This window comes from Sus scrofa, chromosome 2 (assembly GCF_054392235.1).
Source record: "Sus scrofa isolate SSC_HxYL_T2T_F1_AM1 chromosome 2, Sscrofa_HxYL_maternal_Yorkshire_Landrace_v2.0, whole genome shotgun sequence".
Taxonomy (NCBI): Eukaryota; Metazoa; Chordata; class Mammalia; order Artiodactyla; family Suidae; genus Sus; species Sus scrofa.
The window spans coordinates 53,381,494-53,402,860 of record NC_139384.1 but is presented as its reverse complement, the minus strand read 5'-3'; the positions used below and the strand labels follow the sequence as shown (position 1 = coordinate 53,402,860).

General features: G+C 48.4%; 1 protein-coding gene across 8 annotated transcripts in view; it reads right to left on the bottom strand.

Moving 5' to 3' along the window:
- LOC146405393 (uncharacterized) overlaps positions 1 to 17,599 on the bottom strand; it is a 63,786-nt gene extending 46,187 nt beyond the window's left edge. The window contains exons 1-9 of one of the 8 annotated variants that reach the window (XM_085015234.1): positions 17,431 to 17,599; positions 16,292 to 16,401; positions 14,131 to 14,279; positions 12,916 to 13,045; positions 10,764 to 10,888; positions 9,111 to 9,218; positions 6,638 to 6,745; positions 5,477 to 5,523; positions 3,889 to 5,100 (exon numbers count right to left, since the gene is read on the bottom strand). In XM_085015234.1, the coding sequence (XP_084871360.1) occupies positions 4,800 to 5,100; positions 5,477 to 5,523; positions 6,638 to 6,745; positions 9,111 to 9,182 (528 nt within the window). In that variant the 5' untranslated portion in view covers positions 9,183 to 9,218; positions 10,764 to 10,888; positions 12,916 to 13,045; ... (1 more) ...; positions 16,292 to 16,401; positions 17,431 to 17,599 and the 3' untranslated portion in view covers positions 3,889 to 4,799. Of the gene's footprint in view, positions 1 to 3,888; positions 5,101 to 5,476; positions 5,524 to 6,637; positions 6,746 to 9,110; positions 9,219 to 10,097; positions 10,146 to 10,763; positions 10,889 to 12,915; positions 13,046 to 14,130; positions 14,280 to 16,291; positions 16,402 to 17,430 lie in introns of those variants that run through there. The other 7 variants (XM_085015235.1, XR_014839202.1, XR_014839201.1 and 4 more) reach the window with 7 other exon arrangements.
- Between the last annotated feature and the right edge of the window lie 3,768 nt (positions 17,600 to 21,367).

The window sequence follows — 21,367 nt, the reverse complement described above, 5'->3', positions numbered from 1 at the left end:
CCCCAAAGAACAAATTCAGTCCATTGTAGGGAGGTATAAGGAGATCCACTTAGGAAGTAACACCTTCCTGGGTTCTTATTTATCTACAAAGAAATAAAGAATGACATCTATTCATCAGGAAAGGATTGTAGTCTCAATTTCTTAGAACCAAAATAGTCCCTGTAAGTGAGGAGCTTGTCCTTGGCAGTCTTGCTCCAGTACTTGTTCCAATTATTTCTTACTTCCTCTATGGTGTCTTCTATCTATTCAGACACCTAGTACCTGTCACCAGAGAAATTTCTATAGGGCAATATTTGATGTGTAATTTCATGAGAACACACTGTGCTGACTGCAGGAGATCAGGTTTATCCTCCTGCTTCTAAGTACAAATGACTTTGCCAAGTCATCTCAGTGTCCCATGCTCCTGAAGCTTCCCTTTGTCTGTGGGCTTACACATTATAATCCTCAAATGTATTTTATAAACTGAGAGTTGCCCCACAGACTTAAGAATTATTCCCTCTTCCATGAGAATTGATATTTGAACTCTCAGATCTAAATATGGAAAGAAAGACACCATCAAATAATATCTATCACAAGCAGAGAGTCTCCAAAATCTATATAAGTCATTGGTGACCCACTCTTCATGGTACCCACCAGAGCACAAAATAATTCAGGTGTGTTTCCTCACTTACTTTAGCACCTGGCATGATGTCTACAGCGTCTAACCTATCAGGTGATGAGTAAAACTTCGTTGATTGCCACTCTCCAAGGGTAAGAATGAGACTGATTTCCCATACCATAAACCTTGGGTGAATTCAAGTGCCCTAGTTCTCCCACTCTGTTTATCATTTCTCTCAACATTATGAGAAACATAAACAGCCACTGAAATGAAGCTGCCCACCCTTTAACAGTTTCTGACACACTTCATGAAAATATTTAATTGCCACTTGAAAATCCTAAGTACTCACTCATTTTACTCTAAATGATTAGTGTTTTTATTAATTGATATTTTTATTCTTCAAAATTATGTTCCACATACAATTTAAAATAGTCATATTCAACAAGTATATATGTTTGTAGATTTTTTTTTTTTTTGCTTTTTAGAGGCTTACATGAGTCATATGAAAGTTCCCAGGCTAGGGGTCAAATTGGAGCTGTAGCTGCCAGCCTACACCACAGCCACGGCAACTCAGGATTCCTGACCCACTGAGTGAGGCCAGGGATCCAGGGATGAAACCTGCATCCTTATGGATACTAGTTGGTTTCATTTCTGCTGTGCCATAACAGGAACTCCTATAGACTTGTTAATAAATAAATAAATAAATAAATAAAAAGGAAGAAAGAAAAGAAAAACTCTTGGTGTATTTCCTACTGTATGAAACTAGGTTAAGTTCTGACTGCAGCAGCTCAAATTGCTCAGGAGGTTTGGGTTAATACCCTGGCTTAGGGCATTAGGTTAAATGATCAAACTTTATTGCAGTTGTGGTATTGGTTACAGCTATGGCTCAGATTCAGTCCTTGTCTTAGGAATTTACATATGCTGTGGGTGCAGCCATACAAATTAAAAAAAGAAAGAAAGAAAAATAAAAAACTTCTTGCATGGGTATTCACTGCCAAATGATCTATCAAGCAAAGAAAATCTTTATTTTCAAAGATTTAGAAATAAAACATAAAGTTGGAGAATAGAGAGATATAGTCTTCTATGTAAGATAGATAGATGATATACTATACATACATATGGAGACTAACACATTTACATATAAAATTGATTACCTACTCTAAATACCTACTAAAATTCACTCATTCAACAAATAATTATTGGATGCTTACTATGTATATAAATGTGTTCATACATAGTCCTGAAGTGTCTGCCTATTAAATGCCCTTAATACCTGAAATTTCATTACTAAAGGTCAGCAAGGCATCCATCCATATGAATGATAGTCCTACTCCTTTATGGTTCTGCCACATTCATCTCATGCCTTCTTCTCCCATCTTCCTATAGCATTCATCCTCCAACATTTATGCCTACAGGCTAATGTGCTATTAATGGAATAAGAAATTTGTGGATGTTAATTTCCTAAGAAAAGTAAAAAGGAGACATAAATAAAATAAAATGCATTCTATAAAAATACATATTTACCCTCAAAGATATATGAGTAAAGAGCTTTATTTCTCAATTATCCAAAATGAAAATTCTACATATATGGGAACAAAGTGCAGCAGCTCCTTTGCATTTCCTTATTCTGAGGTATGCTTGCCTAACAGATCAGAAAAAAATACAGTGTACATGAAGTGTTAAACATAATTAAGAAAAGTGTTTTAGAAGTAACTATGAAAAAATACAAATCATTTTTTTGTTTTTCTTTGGCTCCAATATACCACCTAGCAATAAACCCTAAAGGAACAATTATTAAATGAGAAAAATTGCTATTTAAATATATGTCACCACAACCATTAAGAGCTGGTGAAAATTTATAAACATTGAGTCTTCAACATTGGATAAATGGATAAGTAAAATATATTGTTTCTCTTTGATTAATGTACAGGCTTTAGCAGGTGTTGTAAAAATTGTGCAATATAAGAAAATTCTTATGTTGTATTCTTAAATGAGGAAAATTTTGGATGCAAATGTGAATTATTCTAACTTTAATTATAAGTAATTTTATTTTAAATTCATGTCAATAAGAAAAATATCCTCAAAATATTTTTACCTCTAAATTGGTAATATTGTACATGAGTCTATACTTTGTGATGTTTTGTGTGCTGAAAAATAGATTTGACTATGAGATGGGTGTGGATGAAGGGTGATTTCCTGATGTATAAGATCCCTTTAAACCTGAGAATCTATAATTATACAAGTCCTGGAAAAAATTCTCACCTATAAAATTGCCTGACATAACTCCATGGCCAGGGCCCCAGGCAGCTGATTTTATACTCAGGCATAGCATATAGCTGCTAGTTCACCAAGAAAAATGTTGTAAGATTACAAACACTAACTACAACTTAGCTTCCATGTTTCTTTGTTGATTTATAAATAATATCACTGGGTAAGCCTTCAAAGTGCTACTACATACCCTTTTTGCAGGCAAATTATGTAGTTTCTTAACTGAGGTTAATTGGACTTCAGGGGTATTTTATCACCATTAGCAGACCTTGCCAGCAATGCAATCATTTCATATAAGATAAATGAACAGCAGATGAGAACTTTTATTGCATTCAAATATAATTTTGATGGTCTCCTTGAGTTTACATGAGTACAAAAACAATATGATGAGAAAAAAGACAAACAAAAAATTAACTACTTATGGGTTTAGATTGTTGATAACTTACGAGCTTATCATGAAGTCTGAATATCGAGTATTGTGGAAATTAAACCTGATTTTTAAATATTATTATAGTAATTCGTTTTTAATTGATCTACCACTCATGTATCAAAAAAATTAAATATTGTTTTCAAATATAAATTAAGTGATAATTATGAACACTATTAAAATATTGGCTCTTCCCATCAGGTACAGTTTATAGTCCTTCTTTTTTTTTTTTTTTTTTTTTTTTTTTTTTGTCTTTTTGTTGTTGTTGCTATTTCTTGGGCCGCTCCCTTGGCATATGGAGGTTCCCAGGCTAGGGGTTGAATCGGAGCTGTAGCCACCGGCCTACGCCAGAGCGACAGCAACTCGGGATCCGAGCCACGTCTGCAACCTACACCACAGCTCACGGCAACGCCGGATCGTTAACCCACTGAGCAAGGGCAGGGACTGAACCCGCAACCTCATGGTTCCTAGTCGGATTCGTTAACCACTGCGCCACGACGGGAACTCCTATAGTCCTTCTTTAAAGTAGTTCTTTATTGTGGCAATTATGTTCTTAACATGATAATGATGAAAATAATTCCATTCTTCAATTACGCTTAGAGATTGCAAAATGCATTTATTTCAGTCTTTTAAATGTAATCATACAATATCCAAATGGAAGAGAAAATTGGGCAATTACATTCACAATTTATAACAAAGAAATATAAGACAGGGAATATGAACATCATTTGCAAAAGGTAAGAATGAAGCCAGGTCACTAAATTTTAGGCTAGGATACTAATTGGGTTCATTGCCACTGAGCCATCAGGGGAACTCCTACAGTTAATTTTTATAATACTGACATCTTGTTCCAACAAAATAAGAATTCCAAAAACATTTGGACAGGTATATCAGTTAGGTTCCAATAGTATACTGGCAAGCATATTCCTTCTATATCATATTCCACACTATCCTAAATACCAGTAGGCGATAAAGCTTTCTGAGAACAAACTGATTTTATATTCAGGCATAGCATATAGCAAGGCACAAAGAAAATAAAAAATTCAGTTATAATACAAAACAAGGGAGGTTCTGATGGAATACTCTTTTTTTTTGACAGCATTGAAAGAGATTCAAATTTGGTTTTAGAAGAAAACAGATCTAAGTACTAACTGTGATATGGGTAGATTTTCTTAAACTTTTTTGAACTTCACAGTTTTCCAATTGTAGAATGGGAATAATCATAATAACACCTACATTGCAGAGGTGTTGTTGTTGTCAGGTGAGACATATTGGCAAGAAATTTATAGTAATAAAATAAGGAAATGTAAAGATCATGATAGAAATAAAATATTCATATTGTATCATTTATTATCTGTAATTGCATTTTTGTTGTTGTTATTGTTTAATAACATTCTAGTGACATTTTTTGACCTCTGTATTCCTCTTTACTCTGTTGGGAACAGGGTTTTACATGGGAGTAATGATAGTGTGGTATATAGTCAGGGGCAGAGAGATGTGCCTGCCTCATAAGCCACTGCCTCTGCCACCACCTCTGGGGCTGCCACAGCCTCTGGGAGCCTGAAAAAGGGGAAATGTGGACAGAGAATTACTCAGTCCCCAGGTGGCAGTGGTAGCAGTGGCCATGATGAGGCATGCCCGGAGCTGGGGACCAGCAAGGTCTGGAGGTCCTGCCATGAGGGCAGGCAGGGGGTTGCTGACAGACATGTGTGGGGCTTGGAGTGCCATGGGGGTGGAGGGGCAGCACCAGACCCCACTGTGGGCAGGCTGTGGGGTCATCTCAGCTGGTGTTCCTTGAGGGAATTTTCTGAAAAGAGCAGATGGGGTGGTGAGCTGCCTCCCATGAGCCACACAGGAGTTGGGTTTCTGGGAACTCTCATCCCTGCTAAGATTCTGATCCATAAAATCTTCAGGATCCAAACTCAAATGTCACAACCACAGCAATGTTTTCAGGCACATGTGAACTTGCTATAAGACATTTCCAAGTATGGGGGATGGCTCAGCCCAGGCCTAAGGTGTCATTTCTGTCCTGAAAAGTGGTATCTGTCCCCCACCCATCCATGTTGGTTGGAGAGCAGAGCTCCCCTTGCATCACCTCTGTGGCTGGGGGAGCTGACTGGCACCAACAGGCCACTTAAGAAGCAGGGCCACTGTGGGATGGCTGGCCAGGGGTGGGTACTCACTGCATTGTAGAGAGTAAGCAGCAAGCACGTTGAAGAGGGCCTGCTGCCTGAAAAGGGAACAATGGTCTCACTATAAACACCTGCCACTTGTCAAGTGTGTGGTGAGTGTGGGACAATGGATGGGGCAAGTGATAGAATTGGGGGCTCCATCACACTTTAACAATTATTACAGATTGTCTAAAAAAGTAGACAAACATCAAAGTGAGGTGTCATTTTGACCCTTCTGAATCTCACTCCATCCTCCTGTGTCCTGGTCAAGCCTGCTCTCTGCTGCCCTGTGCCCCTCCCCTCTCCTCTGCTCCCTACAGGGACCTGTTGACCTCTGAAGACTCAGCCAACCACACTCAGGGCCATTCCTGCTCCGTGTGCCCCCACTCCTGCAGGTACTCTGAACAGGCCCCACTCTTGCCACCTCAGCTCCAGCCCTTTTCCTTGTGCTCCCCTCCCCCTAGGACCACTGGCCACCACCATTTGCTCCCCTGTCCCAGGACCAGTGGCCCAGTGGCCTGACTTTATGCTGTAGTGCTCCCAGAACATAATATTGTTTTAGAAGGTGTTGCTCACATTCATGTCAATAAACTTGATATCCAGAGACTAGAGCCTGGCCTGCTCCTTCATTCTATGTGGGTGGAGCTGGGGGTGGAAGGTGGTGAGGTCATATGCCTAGAACCCTAACCAACTGCCACAGAAGAGCAGGTGCTGCTGGCCACTGTCACACCCACTCCCACTACACTTCACCTGCTGATGCTGCTCAGCAGGTGCATAAAGCACCCACCCTGGGCTGTGGGACCTTGGTATACTCTGTGGGGACAGGGGCTGAGTGGAAGGAACTGGCCAGGGGCAGGGACCTCTTTGGGTCAATGGGTTGAGGCCTGTTTCTTGTCCCAAGTCAGTCAGGCCTGTGTTCATCTGGCCTGGCCATCTCCTTCCATGGTTTCTGTGGGGGTCTCCTTGCTCTTTCCTCTTGGCTTCTGTTCCTTGCTCTGTGACTCTGTCCCCCTCAGGTATTTGGGCGGTCTTATTGTAATCCCAGTGGGACAGGCAGCAAGGAGGTGGCCATGGCTTCCTAGCATGTGCAGCCTTGGGCCTCTGAGCCTGGGAGATGCCAGGAAAGCTGGGGATGGGTGAGGGGTCCCTGAGGCACAGGTATAGTGGCCATACCTGGTATTTCCCTTGGTTCTCCGCCTTCACCTTCTCCAGGTCCAACAACAGAGACCATGCCTGTCCTCTCACCTTTTGGGGAATCCCCTTGTAGACCCACCAGCACATCTGCAGCAAAGAAGGGACCCCAAGATATGTGCAAGTGACACCTGGTGAGATGGAGTAAGACTGAGAAGATGCTCAGGAGAGTCTGATTCTGCCTGAACCTGTACCCATCTCCCCCAACTAAGAATAGGCTGTGGTGTGGCCATGGCTGGTCCTGCCCTGTGTTTTCTGGGCTAGGGTGGCCAGGGAAGTCCCAGGGGACACAGGCCAGCCCCCTTCAGGGTCAGCATGCTCAGCTTTCTACATTTTTACTGCCCTGGTATTTACTCTAATTCCACAGCATCTTCACCCACTTAGTGGCTTACCTGATCCCCAGAGCTCTTTGTGGGAAAGGGGGACACAGTGGTGTTAGTCAAGCTCCCCAGTTACCTAAAGTGGCCCTGACTCAGGGTTGTGATCTTAGAGAGACCAGTGAAGGCACAGACCCCTCACAGCCTGAGGATCCCTAGACTGCTCTGGGGTCAGGCAGCAGGGAACTACTTCCACCCCTCAGCTGCTTCCCACCTCCCACCAGCATAGCACAAATGGGCTCTCACCCTCACCTCATGGGTGCTGGGGCTATACATGCTGAGGCCCTGTGTTCTGAGGATAGACTGATCCCGACGGCAAGGCAAGAGAAGTAGAGCTTGGGGACCAGGTGCTGTACCATCTCCCTGAGCTCTCTCATCATAAGCCTAGTGTGGACCCTGGTCCCAGTGGCCATCAGGGCTGGAGGCCCTGAGCTAGGCTGAAGGGTCCTGCCTCCAGAGGTGATTCAGCAAATGGCAACCCTTCCCAGGGGAGAAGGAGAGGGGGTTTCCAGATGACCTACAGCAAAAAACCTAGAATGTTGGTGACTTTGTATAGTGAGAGGTCAGCATCATCCCATGGGTCTGCTGGAGACCCTGACCAGTGCCCCTGAAACCCAGATAGGGCAACAAGGTTAGGGTGTAAGCAGAACATCTGAGGGAGCCAAGGAATGTCTGATGATGGGCCCATCACAAGACCCTGCTCCAAGAGGAGCTGCTGGCACCTCACCTGCTTCTTCTTGTTCTTATCCTGCCTGGGATACACCTGCTCCTGCTGCTTCTGGGCCCCACCTGGGCCTCACCTGCTCAACCGTGGCTCAGATCCCACCAGGAATATACCTGCCCCTGAGAGATGTGAATCCTCACCTGATCCTCACCTGGCCCCTCAGGCTGTGGTCTGCACCTAGGCTGTTATGATCCCCAATTGGGGGATGTACCTACCCCTGCTGATGATGATGCCCCCTTGGGCCTCACCTGTTACCCAGCTCTAATCCCCAACAGGCCCCCCTGTCTGTTCCTGGCTCTGAACCCTGCCAGGGCTACACATGATCCTAGTGCCTTTGCTCTCTCTGGGGCCTCAACTTCTCATACTTGGCCACTATTTATGCTCGTTCCAGGGCCAGCAGTGTCTCCAGCTTCACCATGTCTGATGCTGCAAGAAAAAATTATAATATTCCACTGCATGAAAGAGCTCCAGAGATCCAACAGGTTAAAGTGGTCTCCTTGTTGGAAGCTCCCTGTCTGTCTGATCAGAGAGGAGAAAACCATGCTGCCTGGGTGGGTGACATCCCATACATCTAACACTTCCACTTACAGGCCCTTCCCAGCAGCCTGGGTTATCCTATTGTAATGAGATGAGGGAGATCAAGAAGGGGGTCCAGAGGCCCCAGGGCAATGGCTGTCCTGCAGTGCAGGGGTGTGCACTCCTGGCCCAGGTGTGTCAAGGGGAGGGCAGCTGCCAGATGGAACCCTGAAGGTTCATGGGACTCACATTTTGCCTAAGCATCAAAAGCCCAGGAACCAAAAGGTAAACATTGAAAAATTGGACTTGATTAAAATTAAAACAGGTGAACTTCAAGTGACACTGCCAAGAAAAAGACAACCCACACAATGAACAAAAATGTGAGAATGACCCGACCAATAAGGGCCTGGTATACAGAATATGGCCAAACTCCTAACTCCACTATAGAAATGGCCCAAGTAGACAATAGGCAAAGGGCCTGCATAGACATTTCTCCAAAGTCAACCCAACTGTAGAGAACAAGCACAACAGGCACTGGAGACATGGCTCAACATTAGAGTTAGGGGGATGCAAATCAAAGCCACCAGAGGGCAAAACTTCTCACCCACTGGAATGAATGTTACTGATTAAATGAGGATGTGGAAAAGCTGGAAACTTCCTATATGACTCACAGGATTGTAAAGTGGTGCAACATCTATGGAAAACCAGTCCTTTCTCCAAAAGTTAAATGAAGAGCTGCCACATGACCCAACCATTCCACTCCCAGGTATAAACCCAAGAGAGAGGAAGACAGGGATGCAGACATCTAAACATGTATGTTCATAGCAGAGCTACTTACAAGAACAAAAAGGTGGGCCCCATCTAAGTTTCCTTGGACAGGTGGCCAGAGGCCTAGGATGTGGTGAAACATCAGTCAATTGGAGAGGGAGTGAAACACTGCCACATTCTGCAACATGGAGAGAGATGATGCTCAGGAAAGAAAGCAGGCCCAGAGACTGCCTATTGTGAGGGTCCGAGGAGGTGCCCTGTCCAACAGAGCCAGGCCAGAGCCAGAGAGACAGGAAGAGGTCAGTGGTCCCCAGGGCTGCATGAGGGCTTAGTGGCAGTATCTGCTGATAAGAGATTTTCTTGGTGAGGTAGTGGAAGGTGGAAAGAGTGGTGATAGTGGCATGGTTCTGCTAATACACTAAAAACCTCTCAGTCATATACATTAGCAATTGCATTTGATGTGTGAATTTATATCAAAAGCTCCGAGCCAGATTCCCCACCTTCTGGGCCCCAAGAGGCTCTGAAGTTGGGAGTGGAAGTTGGACAGGTTTAAATAATGCCAGGTGCTCTCCCAGCCAAGGACAGCTCTTTGCTCCTGTCCACTAAGCTCTTCCCTAACCATGCCCCTACCCCAGATGTGTCCACTGGGGAGGCAGACTGGGATGTGGGCACCAGAGGTCTCTAGGACAGGAGGCACCCATCTCCTCCATTCTTCTTAACTCTCAGCTGATTCTGGCTGGTGAATCAGAGAAGAGTTCCAGCCTCTCAGGAGGGGGACAGGATTGGGAAAAGATGACATATTTGACCACAGTTGGCCTCTGTGCTATGAGACCATCCCTAGGTTCACACTTGTGAACAAGTCACCAGGGGAAGGGGCTAATTTTCCCTGTTGATGTGGTGGGACACATCTGTTCTGGGACAACATAAAGAAGGTCTAGCCAATGGTTAACACAGCTGGGGTCTGTGGGTCAGATGACACATGGAATGTTGGGGACATTATGCTGAACTGGGTGAGGCTCTATGTCCCCACCCCAGCCCACACACCAAACACGCTCACCTTGCTGTGGTCTCTGATCTCAGGTGGGATGAATGGGAAACCCCTAGGCTTTAGGCAAAAGAAGAGGCTTTGAGGGGTGAGTGGGCCCTGGAGAGTTGCCTAAGCTCAGATCTCCTCCTTCCCAACTGCCCAGAACTCCTCCTTGTCCCTCCATTCACATCTCTCATCCTGCTCCTGCCGCCCTAATCTCTTCCTCCAGCCATCACCTCTCCACCTTCCTCCTCTATCTGCGCTCATCCAGCACCATCCTACTACTGCAAACTCCCCAATCCCCAGGCCCCTTTCTCTTCCATCCACCTCTGCAATTGTCCTCCTCCCTTCTCCTCCTCCTCACCCACTTCTCCTCCACCAGCCATTCACCCTTTCACCTCCTACATCCATCTCTCTACCCAATCCAGCTTCTTTGAATATCCATCTCACCTCCTGCATCCCATCCTCTCCTCTCCCCCACTTCCTTTTCTGAGCAGGGGTCTGAGCTCTGACTTCAGGCCTCCTCACAGGGATTCTGGCACCTCTGGCACCATGGAGCCTGAAGGGAGCTACACCCTCTGTGGTTGGTGCTAGAGGTCCTTGTCACTTTGAATAAAGACCAGAGTGGTCCACACTCCCACCAGTGGCTTCTGTCCCCTACTGTCAGTATGTGGTGAAGGTGCACATCACACTTACCTTCATGACTTCTCACTTCTACATCTGCACCTCTTTGGTGGAAATGCACCCAGGGATGGGGCAGGAGAGGTGGAGAAGATGGGCAAGTGTCAGAGCTGGTCAGAGACCACAGGGCCTCCAACTGCCTGGGGACAAGAAAAAAGTGAGCACCAGACATCAGGCAGAACTCTTGGGTCTCTGTCATTCCACCCAAAATAGGGCCAAGGTCAGAGGTCACAGTTAACAATGTGCCCATAACCAAAGAGTTTATCCTCTTCAGGGGCAGGAATATAACCTGGTAGTGAAGATGGCAGGGGAAGCTGTAGCTTAGCAAGTGATGGATCCAGGCACAGGGAAACTCAGGAACACTTGGTGCCCCAAACCTGACCTTCCTCCACTCCTGCTCTCCCCCTCCATCTTAGGGATTCAGGGAGGATAATGATGTGGACCCTAAGTCCCTAGGATTTGACATGACTCAGGCCAGTGGTGGATCACCCAGGCCTCACCAGCTCCAATATTTCTCTGGGTCTGAGCATCAACCCAGGGGCTCACATGGGCAAATATTTGACACCCCCTCGGTCCCAATAGAGCAGGCTGTGAGATGGCCTGGACCTGTGTCTTCTACTTCAGCCCCTTCTCCCTCTCACCTTCATTCTCTTCCATCCACATCCCACTCCTCCCTCGCCTCTTGCTTGGTTCTCCTACTCTCCCTCCTCCATCTACACCTCCTTCATCCTTCCCTTCCATCAAAATTTTCATTTCTTCCTCACACTCCTGTTTTCAATGCTCCTGTTCCATCACTCACTGCCTTGTTCCATCCTCCCACATCCACCTTTCCTCTTGCCTCTATCTCTCCCCTGGCTAGACCTTACTTCCTCTCCATCTTCCTCCTCCTTCTGTGCCTGCATCCTCTCCCCTCCTCCTCCTTCTGCAACTTCTCCCCTCCTTCCTACTCCCCCTCTTTGTTTTCTGGGCCAGGATTCTGAGATCTGACCTCAGGCTCCTGACAGGGCTTTGGGCACATCTGGCAGCAGCCCACATTCCATGGAGGCCTAAGGGGGTACACACTCAGTGGTTGTTGCTGGAGATCCTTGTCACCTCGACCTCAGGCCAGAGTGGTCCAGGCCCCCACCATGGCCTCTTTACTTAAAGTGTAAGTAGTGGGTGAGGGTGCAGCTCATGCTCATCTTTCTGACTCTCCCTGTTGAATGTGGGCTTCTCTTCTCAAGATGGTAACAAAGTGACCAGGCAGGTGTGGGAATCAGGTAGTTCTTAGCAGGGCAGGCAGGTAAGCAAGCATCAGAGGATATCAGTGACCACAAGGGCCTCCAACTGCCTGGGGACTTGAAGCAGAGTGGGTTCAGGGCAATGGGTGGAAATCTGGAGTCACTGCTATTCCAACCACTGTGGGGCCCATCCTATTGGCCAGGAGCAGCACTGAGCCCTTGACCTGAAAATTGACTTTCAATTGCAACCAGCTGGTCCTCCAACCCTTCTTTCACTCCTCCTCTCCCCCTGGTTGATAGAAGTGCCAGGAGAATACTCTTGTGAACCCTAAGCCCTTACCATTGGACCTGAATCAGGCCAGTTATTTCCCACCTAGCCCTCACCCAGCTTCCTGTGCTCCCCATGTCTGAGCATCAAACCAGGGGCTCACTCAGGTACAACAATTGCAAGGACCCCACTGAACACCCAGAGAGCTGGCTCTGGACTGATCTGGACCACCTGCTCCCCCTCTATCCATCCATCTACTCATGCTTTAACCTTCATCTCCAACCCATCCTCCACTTCACTTCTTCCTGCTCCTTTTTATTCCCTTCTTTCCCCAACCTCCTTTCACCTTTCCTCTTCTTCCTCCCCCTCCTGTGTCTCCTCCTCCTTCTCCTCTTCCTCCTACATCCTCTCCCCTCCCTATTCCACTTCCCCATGAGCCCCTGAACCCACCCCCAGAAAGCCAAGTGTCTGAAATCTGACACAGGGCCCTTTACATGGACTCAGGCACTGGGGGCAGCAGCCCACACCCTCAGAGCCATGAGGGGGCTGCATGCACCTGGATCATTATCAAGGCTGGGTTGACCATCACCTTGGCAGAGACCAGGGAGGATGGAGTCATCCACCTAGGTGCCTCTGTCCCCAAGGGTCAGTATGCAGTGAGAGTGCAGGTGTCACTCACCTTTATGACCTCTTGCTGTCAGAGCTGTGTCTCTGTTGTATAAGTAGACCAGGAGTTAGGTTGCTGGATCAGAGGAAGGAGGTCAGGCAAGTGTCAGAGCAGGTCAGTGACCATGAGGGCCTACAACTGCCTGGGGACATGGAAGCAGATAGGGTGCTATGTTGTGGGTGGAACTCTAGGGCTGTTTCCATCCCACCCACAAGGGCCAAGGTCAGAGGTTAGGGTCAGCATTGAGTCTATAACCAAGGATGTCATCCTCTCAAGGAACAGGGCTGTAATTCATAGGAGAAGGTGACATGGATATGTGTCACCTGGCAGGTGGTGGACAAGGGCATATGGACCCTCACTAACTCTTGTCCCCCAACCCTAATGGTCATTCACTCCTCCTCTCTGCTCCCAATTAGGGTTTCTAGGAAAGTACTGGTGTGGACCCTAAGCCCTTGCAGTTTGACTTGACTCAGGCCAGCGATTTGCCACCAAGGCCTCACCATGCTGCCAGATTTCACTTTGTCCCAAGCATCAAACCAGGAGCTCACTCAGGTACACCATTTAAGACACCCCACCCAGCTCCCAACACCTGCTCTGGGCTGGGCTGGATCCCCTGCTTCCACTCCCCACTCCTCTATCTGTCCTTCATCCTCTTCCACTCACCTCCTGCTCAGTCCTCTCCTCCTCCATCTCCTCCTGCTCAGTCCTCTCCTCCTCTCCTCTATCTATTCCTCTTCCTCCTCCTGTCTTCATGCTCTTCCTGATCCAATTTCCTTGCATCCTCCCCCTCACCTCCATTCATGTTTCCTCCTCTTCCTCTCACTCCTGTCCTTACTTCTCCTCCCCATTCACCTCCTCCCTCCATCCTGCTGCATCCACCTTTTCTCCTGAATCCATCTTTCCTCTTGCTAGACCTTCCTTTCCATCCGCCTCTCCTCCTCCTGCATCCCCTCCCCTCCTGCACCTCCTGCAACCTCTTCTGTCCCTCCTCCTCCCCCTCTTCCTTTTCTGGTCAAGAGTCTGAACTCTAGCCTTGGGCTCCTCACAGGGATTCAGGAACCTCTGGAAGCAGCCTGCAGCCCATGGAACATGGAAGGGGCTGCATGATCAGGATTTGGTGCCAAAGTTCCTTGTCACCTCAACCACAGACCCGTGTGCTCCAAGCAACTACCACAGTCCTCTGTCCTTGATAAATCAGTAGGGGGTAAAGGTGCAGCTCAAACCCACCTTTGTGAATCTTGCTGTTGGATGTGGGCCTCTCTCCTCAAAATGGTAACAAAGTAACTAGGTGGGTGTGGGGATCAGGTGGGTCAGAGCAGGTCAGGCAGGTGAGCAATTGTCAGAGCAGGTTAACAACCACGAAGGCCTCTATCTGCCTAGGGACACAAAGCTGAGTTGGTGTCATGAAGCAGGCAGAATTGCCAGTTCACTGTCATTCCACCCACAATTGTGTTGATGTCAGAGGTCAGGGTCAACATTTAGCCCATAAAAAAGGAGGTCATCCTCTCCAGGGGCTGGGATGTCACCCTGAAGGGGAAGGTGACCAGGGCAGCTGTAGCCTGGCCTGTGATGGACATGGACACATGGACCCTCAGGAACACTTGGTCTCCCAACCCTGACCTTCCTCACTCCTCCTCTCCCCTTACCTCTTAGAGGTTTCCAGGAGTATACCAATATGGACACTAAGTTTTTGTCATTGGACTTGAATCAGGCCAGAGTTTTCCTGCCTAGGCCTCAACCAGCTCCCTGAGGTTCCCTGGGTCCCAGCATAAAACCAGGGGCTCAGTCAGGAACAACTTTTAAGCAACACAATTTTGAACTCAATACAGAGGTTCTGGGTAGTCTGGCCCACTGCTTCTCCTTCACTCCCTTCTCCATTTAACCTTCATTCTCTTCAATCAACCTCAACATTCCCCTCTTCTCTGCTTCCTTCCTGTGTCCTCCCCTCTGCCTCCAACCATCTTTCCTTTACTTCTTCACCCTCCTGTATTTTATACTCCTCCTCACTCACCTCTTCCTTCCTCCTTCCTCCATCCAACTCTGGTCTGGCTAGACCTTCCTTTGCCCCCATCTTCCACATCCTCCTCCTCTTCCTCCTGCATCTTCTCCCCTCCTTCATCCTTCCCCTCTTCCTTTTCTGGGCCAGGGGTCTGAACTCTCACCTCAGGCTCCTCACAAGGATTTGGGCATGTCTGGTAGCAGCATGAACCCCATGGAGCCTTGAGGGGGTTGCACACTCAGTGATTGGTGCTGGAGGTCCATTTCACCTCAGCCCCAGACCTGAGTGGTTCAGGCACCCATGAGTGGCCTCTGTACTTGAGGTGTTGCTAAGGGTCAAGGGGGAAGATCATGCTCACCTTTCTGATTCTTGCTGCTGGATATGTGCCTCTCCTTTCAAATTGATTACAAGGTAACCAGGTGAGTGTGGGGATAAGTTTGGTCAGAGCAGGGCCAGTAGGCAAGCAAATGTCAGAGAAGGTCAGTAGCCACAAGGGCCTACTACTAACTGCTTGGGGACATGGAGCAGGGTGGGTGTAGGGCAGGGGGTGGAACTCTGGGATCACTGCCATTCCACCCACATTGGAGCCCATCCCATTAGCCATGAGCAGCACTGAATCCTTAACATGAAGAATGACTTTCCTTTGGTGTGTCTGTCTTCTATCATGAAGGTCAGAGTGACCAGCAGCAGGTGGAGTGTGGCTGAGCTGGACATGGGCACCTGGATTCTCACTACCAGTAGCTCTTCCAACCCTGACCCTCCTTTACTGCTCCTCTCTTATTGCTTGTCAGAGTGCAGGAGGATACTGATGTGGATATTAAGCCCTTGTGGTTGGACTGGAATCAGGCCAATGATTTCCCACCTAGTCCTCACCAGTTCCCTGATATTCCCCAGATTCAAGCATCAAACCAGGGGCTCATTGGGCACAATGATTACAGGGACCCCACCCAGACCCCATAGATCTGACTCTGGGCTGGCCTGTACCCCCTACTCCCCCTCCATCTATCCATCTCCCCTGCTTCCTTTCTCCTCCTCCTGCTACACTTCTCCTCCTGCTCCTTCCTTCCTTCTCTTCCCCTCCATTCATCTTTCCTCCCCTTCATCCCCCTCCTGTGTCTCCTCCAGAAAACTCTTTTTGTCTATCCTTTTTCACCTGTGCTCCCCACCTGGAGCCAGTTTCTGATCTCTGGCCTCAAGCCCCTCAAATGGAATCAGGCACCATGGGAAGCAACCTTCACCCCTTGGAGACACAAGGGGCTCCATGCACCTGGCTCATGGTCAGGGCTGGGTTTGACATCATCTTGACTGAGACCAGGACTGAGTAACCCACCCAGTTGCCTCTGTCCTCAAGAGTCAGTATGTGGTGCAGGTCTTGCGCACTTTTCTAACCTCTCACTGTTAGAGCTGGTCTTTGCTGTATAAAGGGACTCAGTTTCAGGTCCGCAGGTCAGAGCAGGGAAGGCAGACAAGCATCAAAGCAGGTTGGAGACCACAACTCTCTGGGGACACAAAGAAGAGAGGGTGACATGCAGAGGGTGGAACTTGGAGGTCGCTGCCGTTCCACCCAAAATAGGACCAAGGTCAGAGGTAAATGTTAGCACTTAACCCATAACCAAGGAGGTCATCCTCTCCAGAGACAGGTCTGTCAGCTGGCAGGGAAGGTGACTGGGCCAATTGTAGCCAGGAAGGCAATTGATCCAGGCACATGGACCCTCAGGAACACTTGTTCCCCTGACCATGACCTTCCTTCACTCCTCCTTCCCCCCTCCCTATTAGGGTTTCCAGGACAATACTAATGTGGATCCTAATCCCTTGCCAATGGACTTGAATCATCCCAGAGATTTCCCACCCAGACCTCACATAACTCCCTGAGGTTCCCTGGGTTCAAGCATCAAAGCTGGAGCTTGCTCAGGTACATCCTTTGCAGAGACGCCACCTGGATCCCAGTGCCACTGGCTCTGCATTATCCTGGACCCACTGATCCTCCTCCATGCCCTCCTCTGTCTCTCCTTCCTCTTCCATTGACCACTTCCTTCCATCCAAATTGTCCTGCTTAGTTCTCCCCCTCTTCCTTGTATTCCTCCTCATCTACTCCTCCTCCATCTTTCCACTCCACCCTTTCATCATTACTCTTCTTGCTCTCACTCCTGTCATTTTAACTCCTCCTAAATCGCCTCCTGCTTAATCGATCTTCCTGTATCCACCTTTCTTCTTACATCCATTTCTCCTCTAGCTAGACCTTCCTTCCTCCACATCCTCCTTCTCCTGCATTGTCTCCCCTCCATGCTTCTTCCCTTCTTCCTTTTCTGGGCTATGGGTCTGTGCTCTCATCTTAGGCTCCTCAGAGGGACTCAAGCCCCTCTGGCATCAGCCCACACCCCACAGAATCCTGAGGGGGCTGCATGCTCAGTGGTTGGTGCGGGAGGTCCCTGTCACCTCAGTCCCAGACCTGAGTGGTCCAGGCACCAACCAGTGCCCTCTCTGCCCTTGAGGTGTTGGTAAGGGTCAAGGGCACAGCTCACACTCACTTTTCTGACTCTTGCTGTTGGATGTGGTCCTCTCCTCTCAAAATGCTAACAGGGTAACCAGGTGTGTGTGTGTATCAGATGGGTCAGAGCAGGGTGAGCAGGAGAGTGAGTTTCAGAGTAGGTCAGTGACCAAGAGGGCCTCCAACTGCCTGGGCACATGAAGCAGAGTGGGTGCTAGGCAACAGACAGAACTCTGGGGTCACTGACATTCCACTCACATTGGAGCCCATCCCATTGGACAGGAGCAGCACTGAACCCTTTAACTGAAATGTGATTTTCTTTGGAGGAGGCTTCTCCCTCCACTCAGGGGAGGGTGACCAGGGGCAGGTGGATACTGGATGGGATGGACCTGGACATCTTCACCCTCACAACCAGCTGTCCCTGAACCCTAATGTTCCTCCACTCTTCCTCTCCTCCTGCTTGTTAGCAGTGTCAGGAGGATACTGATATGGACCCTAAGCTCTTGTGGTTGGTCTTGAATCAGGCCAGTGATTTCCCACCCAGGTCTCATTTTGTACCTTGAGGTTCCCCAGGTCTGAGCATCAAACTAGGGGCTCAATCGGGTACAACATTTGCAGAGACCCCAAACTGAACTCCAAGGAGCCAACTTGGGCTGGTCTGGGCCTCCTGCCCTCCTATCCCCCCTTTATGTGCTGGTCCTCCTCTTGATCATCCTTCTTGTCCTGCATCTTCACTGTTCAAATTTTCTCCTTATCCCCTGCACCACCTCCTCCTGCTCCATCCTCTCACTTACATCTCTTCTCATATCCATTTTCTTCTCACCTGCCCCCCTCCCCGACTCCAAATGTCTAAGCTCTGACCTTGGCCTCCTTCATGAGCCTGGGCCCCTTGGCTTCGGATGGCAGCCCTCAGTCCCTGAGGGTCCCATACCCCTGGCTTATCTTCAGTGCTCCAGTGTTAGTGTCAGCTCAGCCACAGCCCAGGTTGAAGTGGCCTCTGTCCCCAAGGAGCCCTTTAGGGATGAGTGTGCAGGTCTCACTCACCTTTCTGTGCACTCACTGTTGGAGGTGTGTCTCTCTTCTAGAAATGGTAACAAGGTGGATAAGGAGCTTGGGGGGTCAGAACATGACAGATGAGTGAACAGAGCAGGTCAGAGACCACTCGGGCTACCAACTGCCTTCAGACACAAAGCAGGTTGGGTGCCAGGCAGCGTCAAAACTGTGGAGTCATTGCCATTCCACCCATGGTGGGGGTGGGGGCCATCTCATTGGTCAGCATCAGCCCTGAGCCCTTTATCTGGAAGCTCTTGCTTTCAGGGGAGGGTCCTGTGGCCAAGCCGACCTCCCCTGGGAGGCCTGGTCTTGTCCCACTGCCCCTCAGCCCACCTCCCCAGGTGTCCAGCACTCCTTGGATAGATGTGTATCACAGTTGTGCACTGCTCCTGCCCATAGGGCACCACAGAGCTTTTGCACTTAAACCACCACTACAGATCTTCATCATTACCTTGGGGGCCAGTGTCAGTGGCTGTGTAACATGCGTATTATGGATCCATCATGATTTTGTTAAAGGTCCTTATTTTTGAGCTCTCAGGTCTTTCCATTTGGCAAATACCCGGGAGCCTCAGGGGAGCCCCAGTCCCCTGCTCTTCCCCCATGTGGAGGTGATGTCAGTCACCTGTGCCTGTGGTTTTAACTCAGGGTATTGGTGGTGCCCACTGACCCCAGCTGCACTCTCTGAGACCACCTGACCCTCAGACCATCCTTCCCAGCTGGGACCTTGAATACTGCTGAGGTAAGAGGTGCCTGCTGCCATGGCTTTTGCTTTCCATCTGCATATCCCTTAGGAGTGAGGTCCATAGGCATATTTTATCTTTCCTCCCTTTGTATTGTGACCTATAGGTCACATCATTTCCCATCTGTTTGTCTTTAAAAAGTTGATTTGTAGAAATTCTTCACTCATTAAGGACTTTAGAAGTGCAAATGTTTTTTCAGTTTCAAATTTTCTTTGACCTCAGTGAGGGTTTTCCCCCCATGCACATACTTGATTTCCATGTGTTTGAATCTGTCCCTTTTCAGAAGTGGCGTCTGGGATTTTGTCTGACTTAGCAAGGCTTTTCCTTCACATGGTAGCCTGTAGTAAACTTTGTCTTCATAGTTGCCATGGCCATTCCCACTTTAACGTTTTTACACGTTTTTTAGCTATTCATGCTTAGTTACTCTGCACGTGAACCTTTGTAGCAGCCCATGTAGGCCATGAAGCAACAGGCACAACGTTTTCTTTGGGCTCATCTGCGTCGTCCACTCAAGGAGAAGTACGTGCATGGAGGAATTTACCTGGCAGGAGACACCAGTGGTCATGGGCTTGAGGGATTCCTTCCTGGGCCTGGGGTCAGGTCAGCAGGCTGGGCACATAGTCACATTCCTACAGAGAGAGGTGGGTTTGGGGGGGGGGGCCTCTGTAACTTCCCTGATACCAAGAACCTCCTAAAGAAGAGCCACCTTGGTGTTCCAGTGGAAACAAACACTACATCCACGAGGATGCAGATTTGATCCCTAGTCCTGCTCAGTGGGTTAAGGATCCAGCACTCCTGCACTTTGTTGTGTAGGTTGCAGACATGGCTGTGGTTGTAGCATAGGCTGGCAGCTGCACCTCTGATTCGACCCCTAGTCTGGGAACTTCCACATCTCACACCTGACACCCCCAGAAAAATAAAAAGTAAAAAAAATAGCAATGTGAATAAGGCCACTGGTGGGCCCATGCACATCCTCTTATGCTGGTGGCCTGGATTACAGCAAAGTCACCTGGTATAGGTGTCCCCTCTAGCACCACCTCCCACAGTAGCACATGTGCACTTTATCCATGTAACCACACATATGCACTCTGTGTGTGGGCATCTGGCTCCTCCTCTGGACCCAGCTGACCCAACCTGCACACAAGCTTCTCATTACTGTCAGACACAGCATGGGGTGGAGCAGGTGTGTCTGCTCCTCAGTCCCCCCCCTCTCACCTAGGGATGTGCTGAGGGTACTGAGGGGCATGGGCACTGGTCCAGGACTCACCAGCAGGGCAGGAATCCACAGCCCTACCCATCATCTGCCCTCCTGGCTGGTGGGGCTCAGAGATGGAGACCATACAAGGGAAGTCCTTCCCCATGTAAGCCAGGTGCCATGGCTGATCAGATCCCCAGGGCTTGAGTTTTGGGGGGCCCTGGAGTGCCAGCTCAATGCCTCTCTCCCTGGGGTGTCAGTTGAGATCCCCACTGTAAAGGAAACAGAAGAGAACTGGGGTTGACCATGGCCATGGGGTTGATCCTGCTCATCCACCCATTCTGCCTTGGGCTCTTGCCCTTTAACTTGTAGCTTGGCGCCAGCACAGCAGCCACACTGGCCTGGAGACCCACTGACCACACTCACCATGTCACCACTCTGCTCAGGGCAGTATCTGAGGAGGCCTTGCTCCCACACCCCTGCTCTAGTTTTCTCTTCACTTGGTACCATGAAGCAATTTAAAACATTCTACTGACTTCCACTGTTTCCAGGTTCATGTGGGCAGGGTGGCCTCCTGGACACAGAGCACAGGCCTCAGAATGAAATCAGTTTAAACATGTGTGTGATTGGAAAGCATCAGTTCTAGAGATGACTTTGGCTAACAGTGCTGCTCTGTGCACATAAAAGTCAAGAGGGTAGTATCCCATGATAACATCACAGTAAAATAAAGCAGAGTGAGGTGAACGTAGTGTAAAGTAAGATGGTAAAAATAACCCCCATAGTCAGTAACTAAAATGACTGTAGAAGGGCCACACTTACTAGTTAAAAGTAGTGATTTTAAGTGAAATGACATAAGGTCTACCTAAAAGCAGTTAAGGCCAGAGTTATCTTGTTTGGTTAAGGATCCCATGTTGTCATTGCCGTGACTCAGGTTGCTGCTGTGGCAGGAGTTTGATCCCTGGCTGAGGAACTTCTGCATGTTACAGATG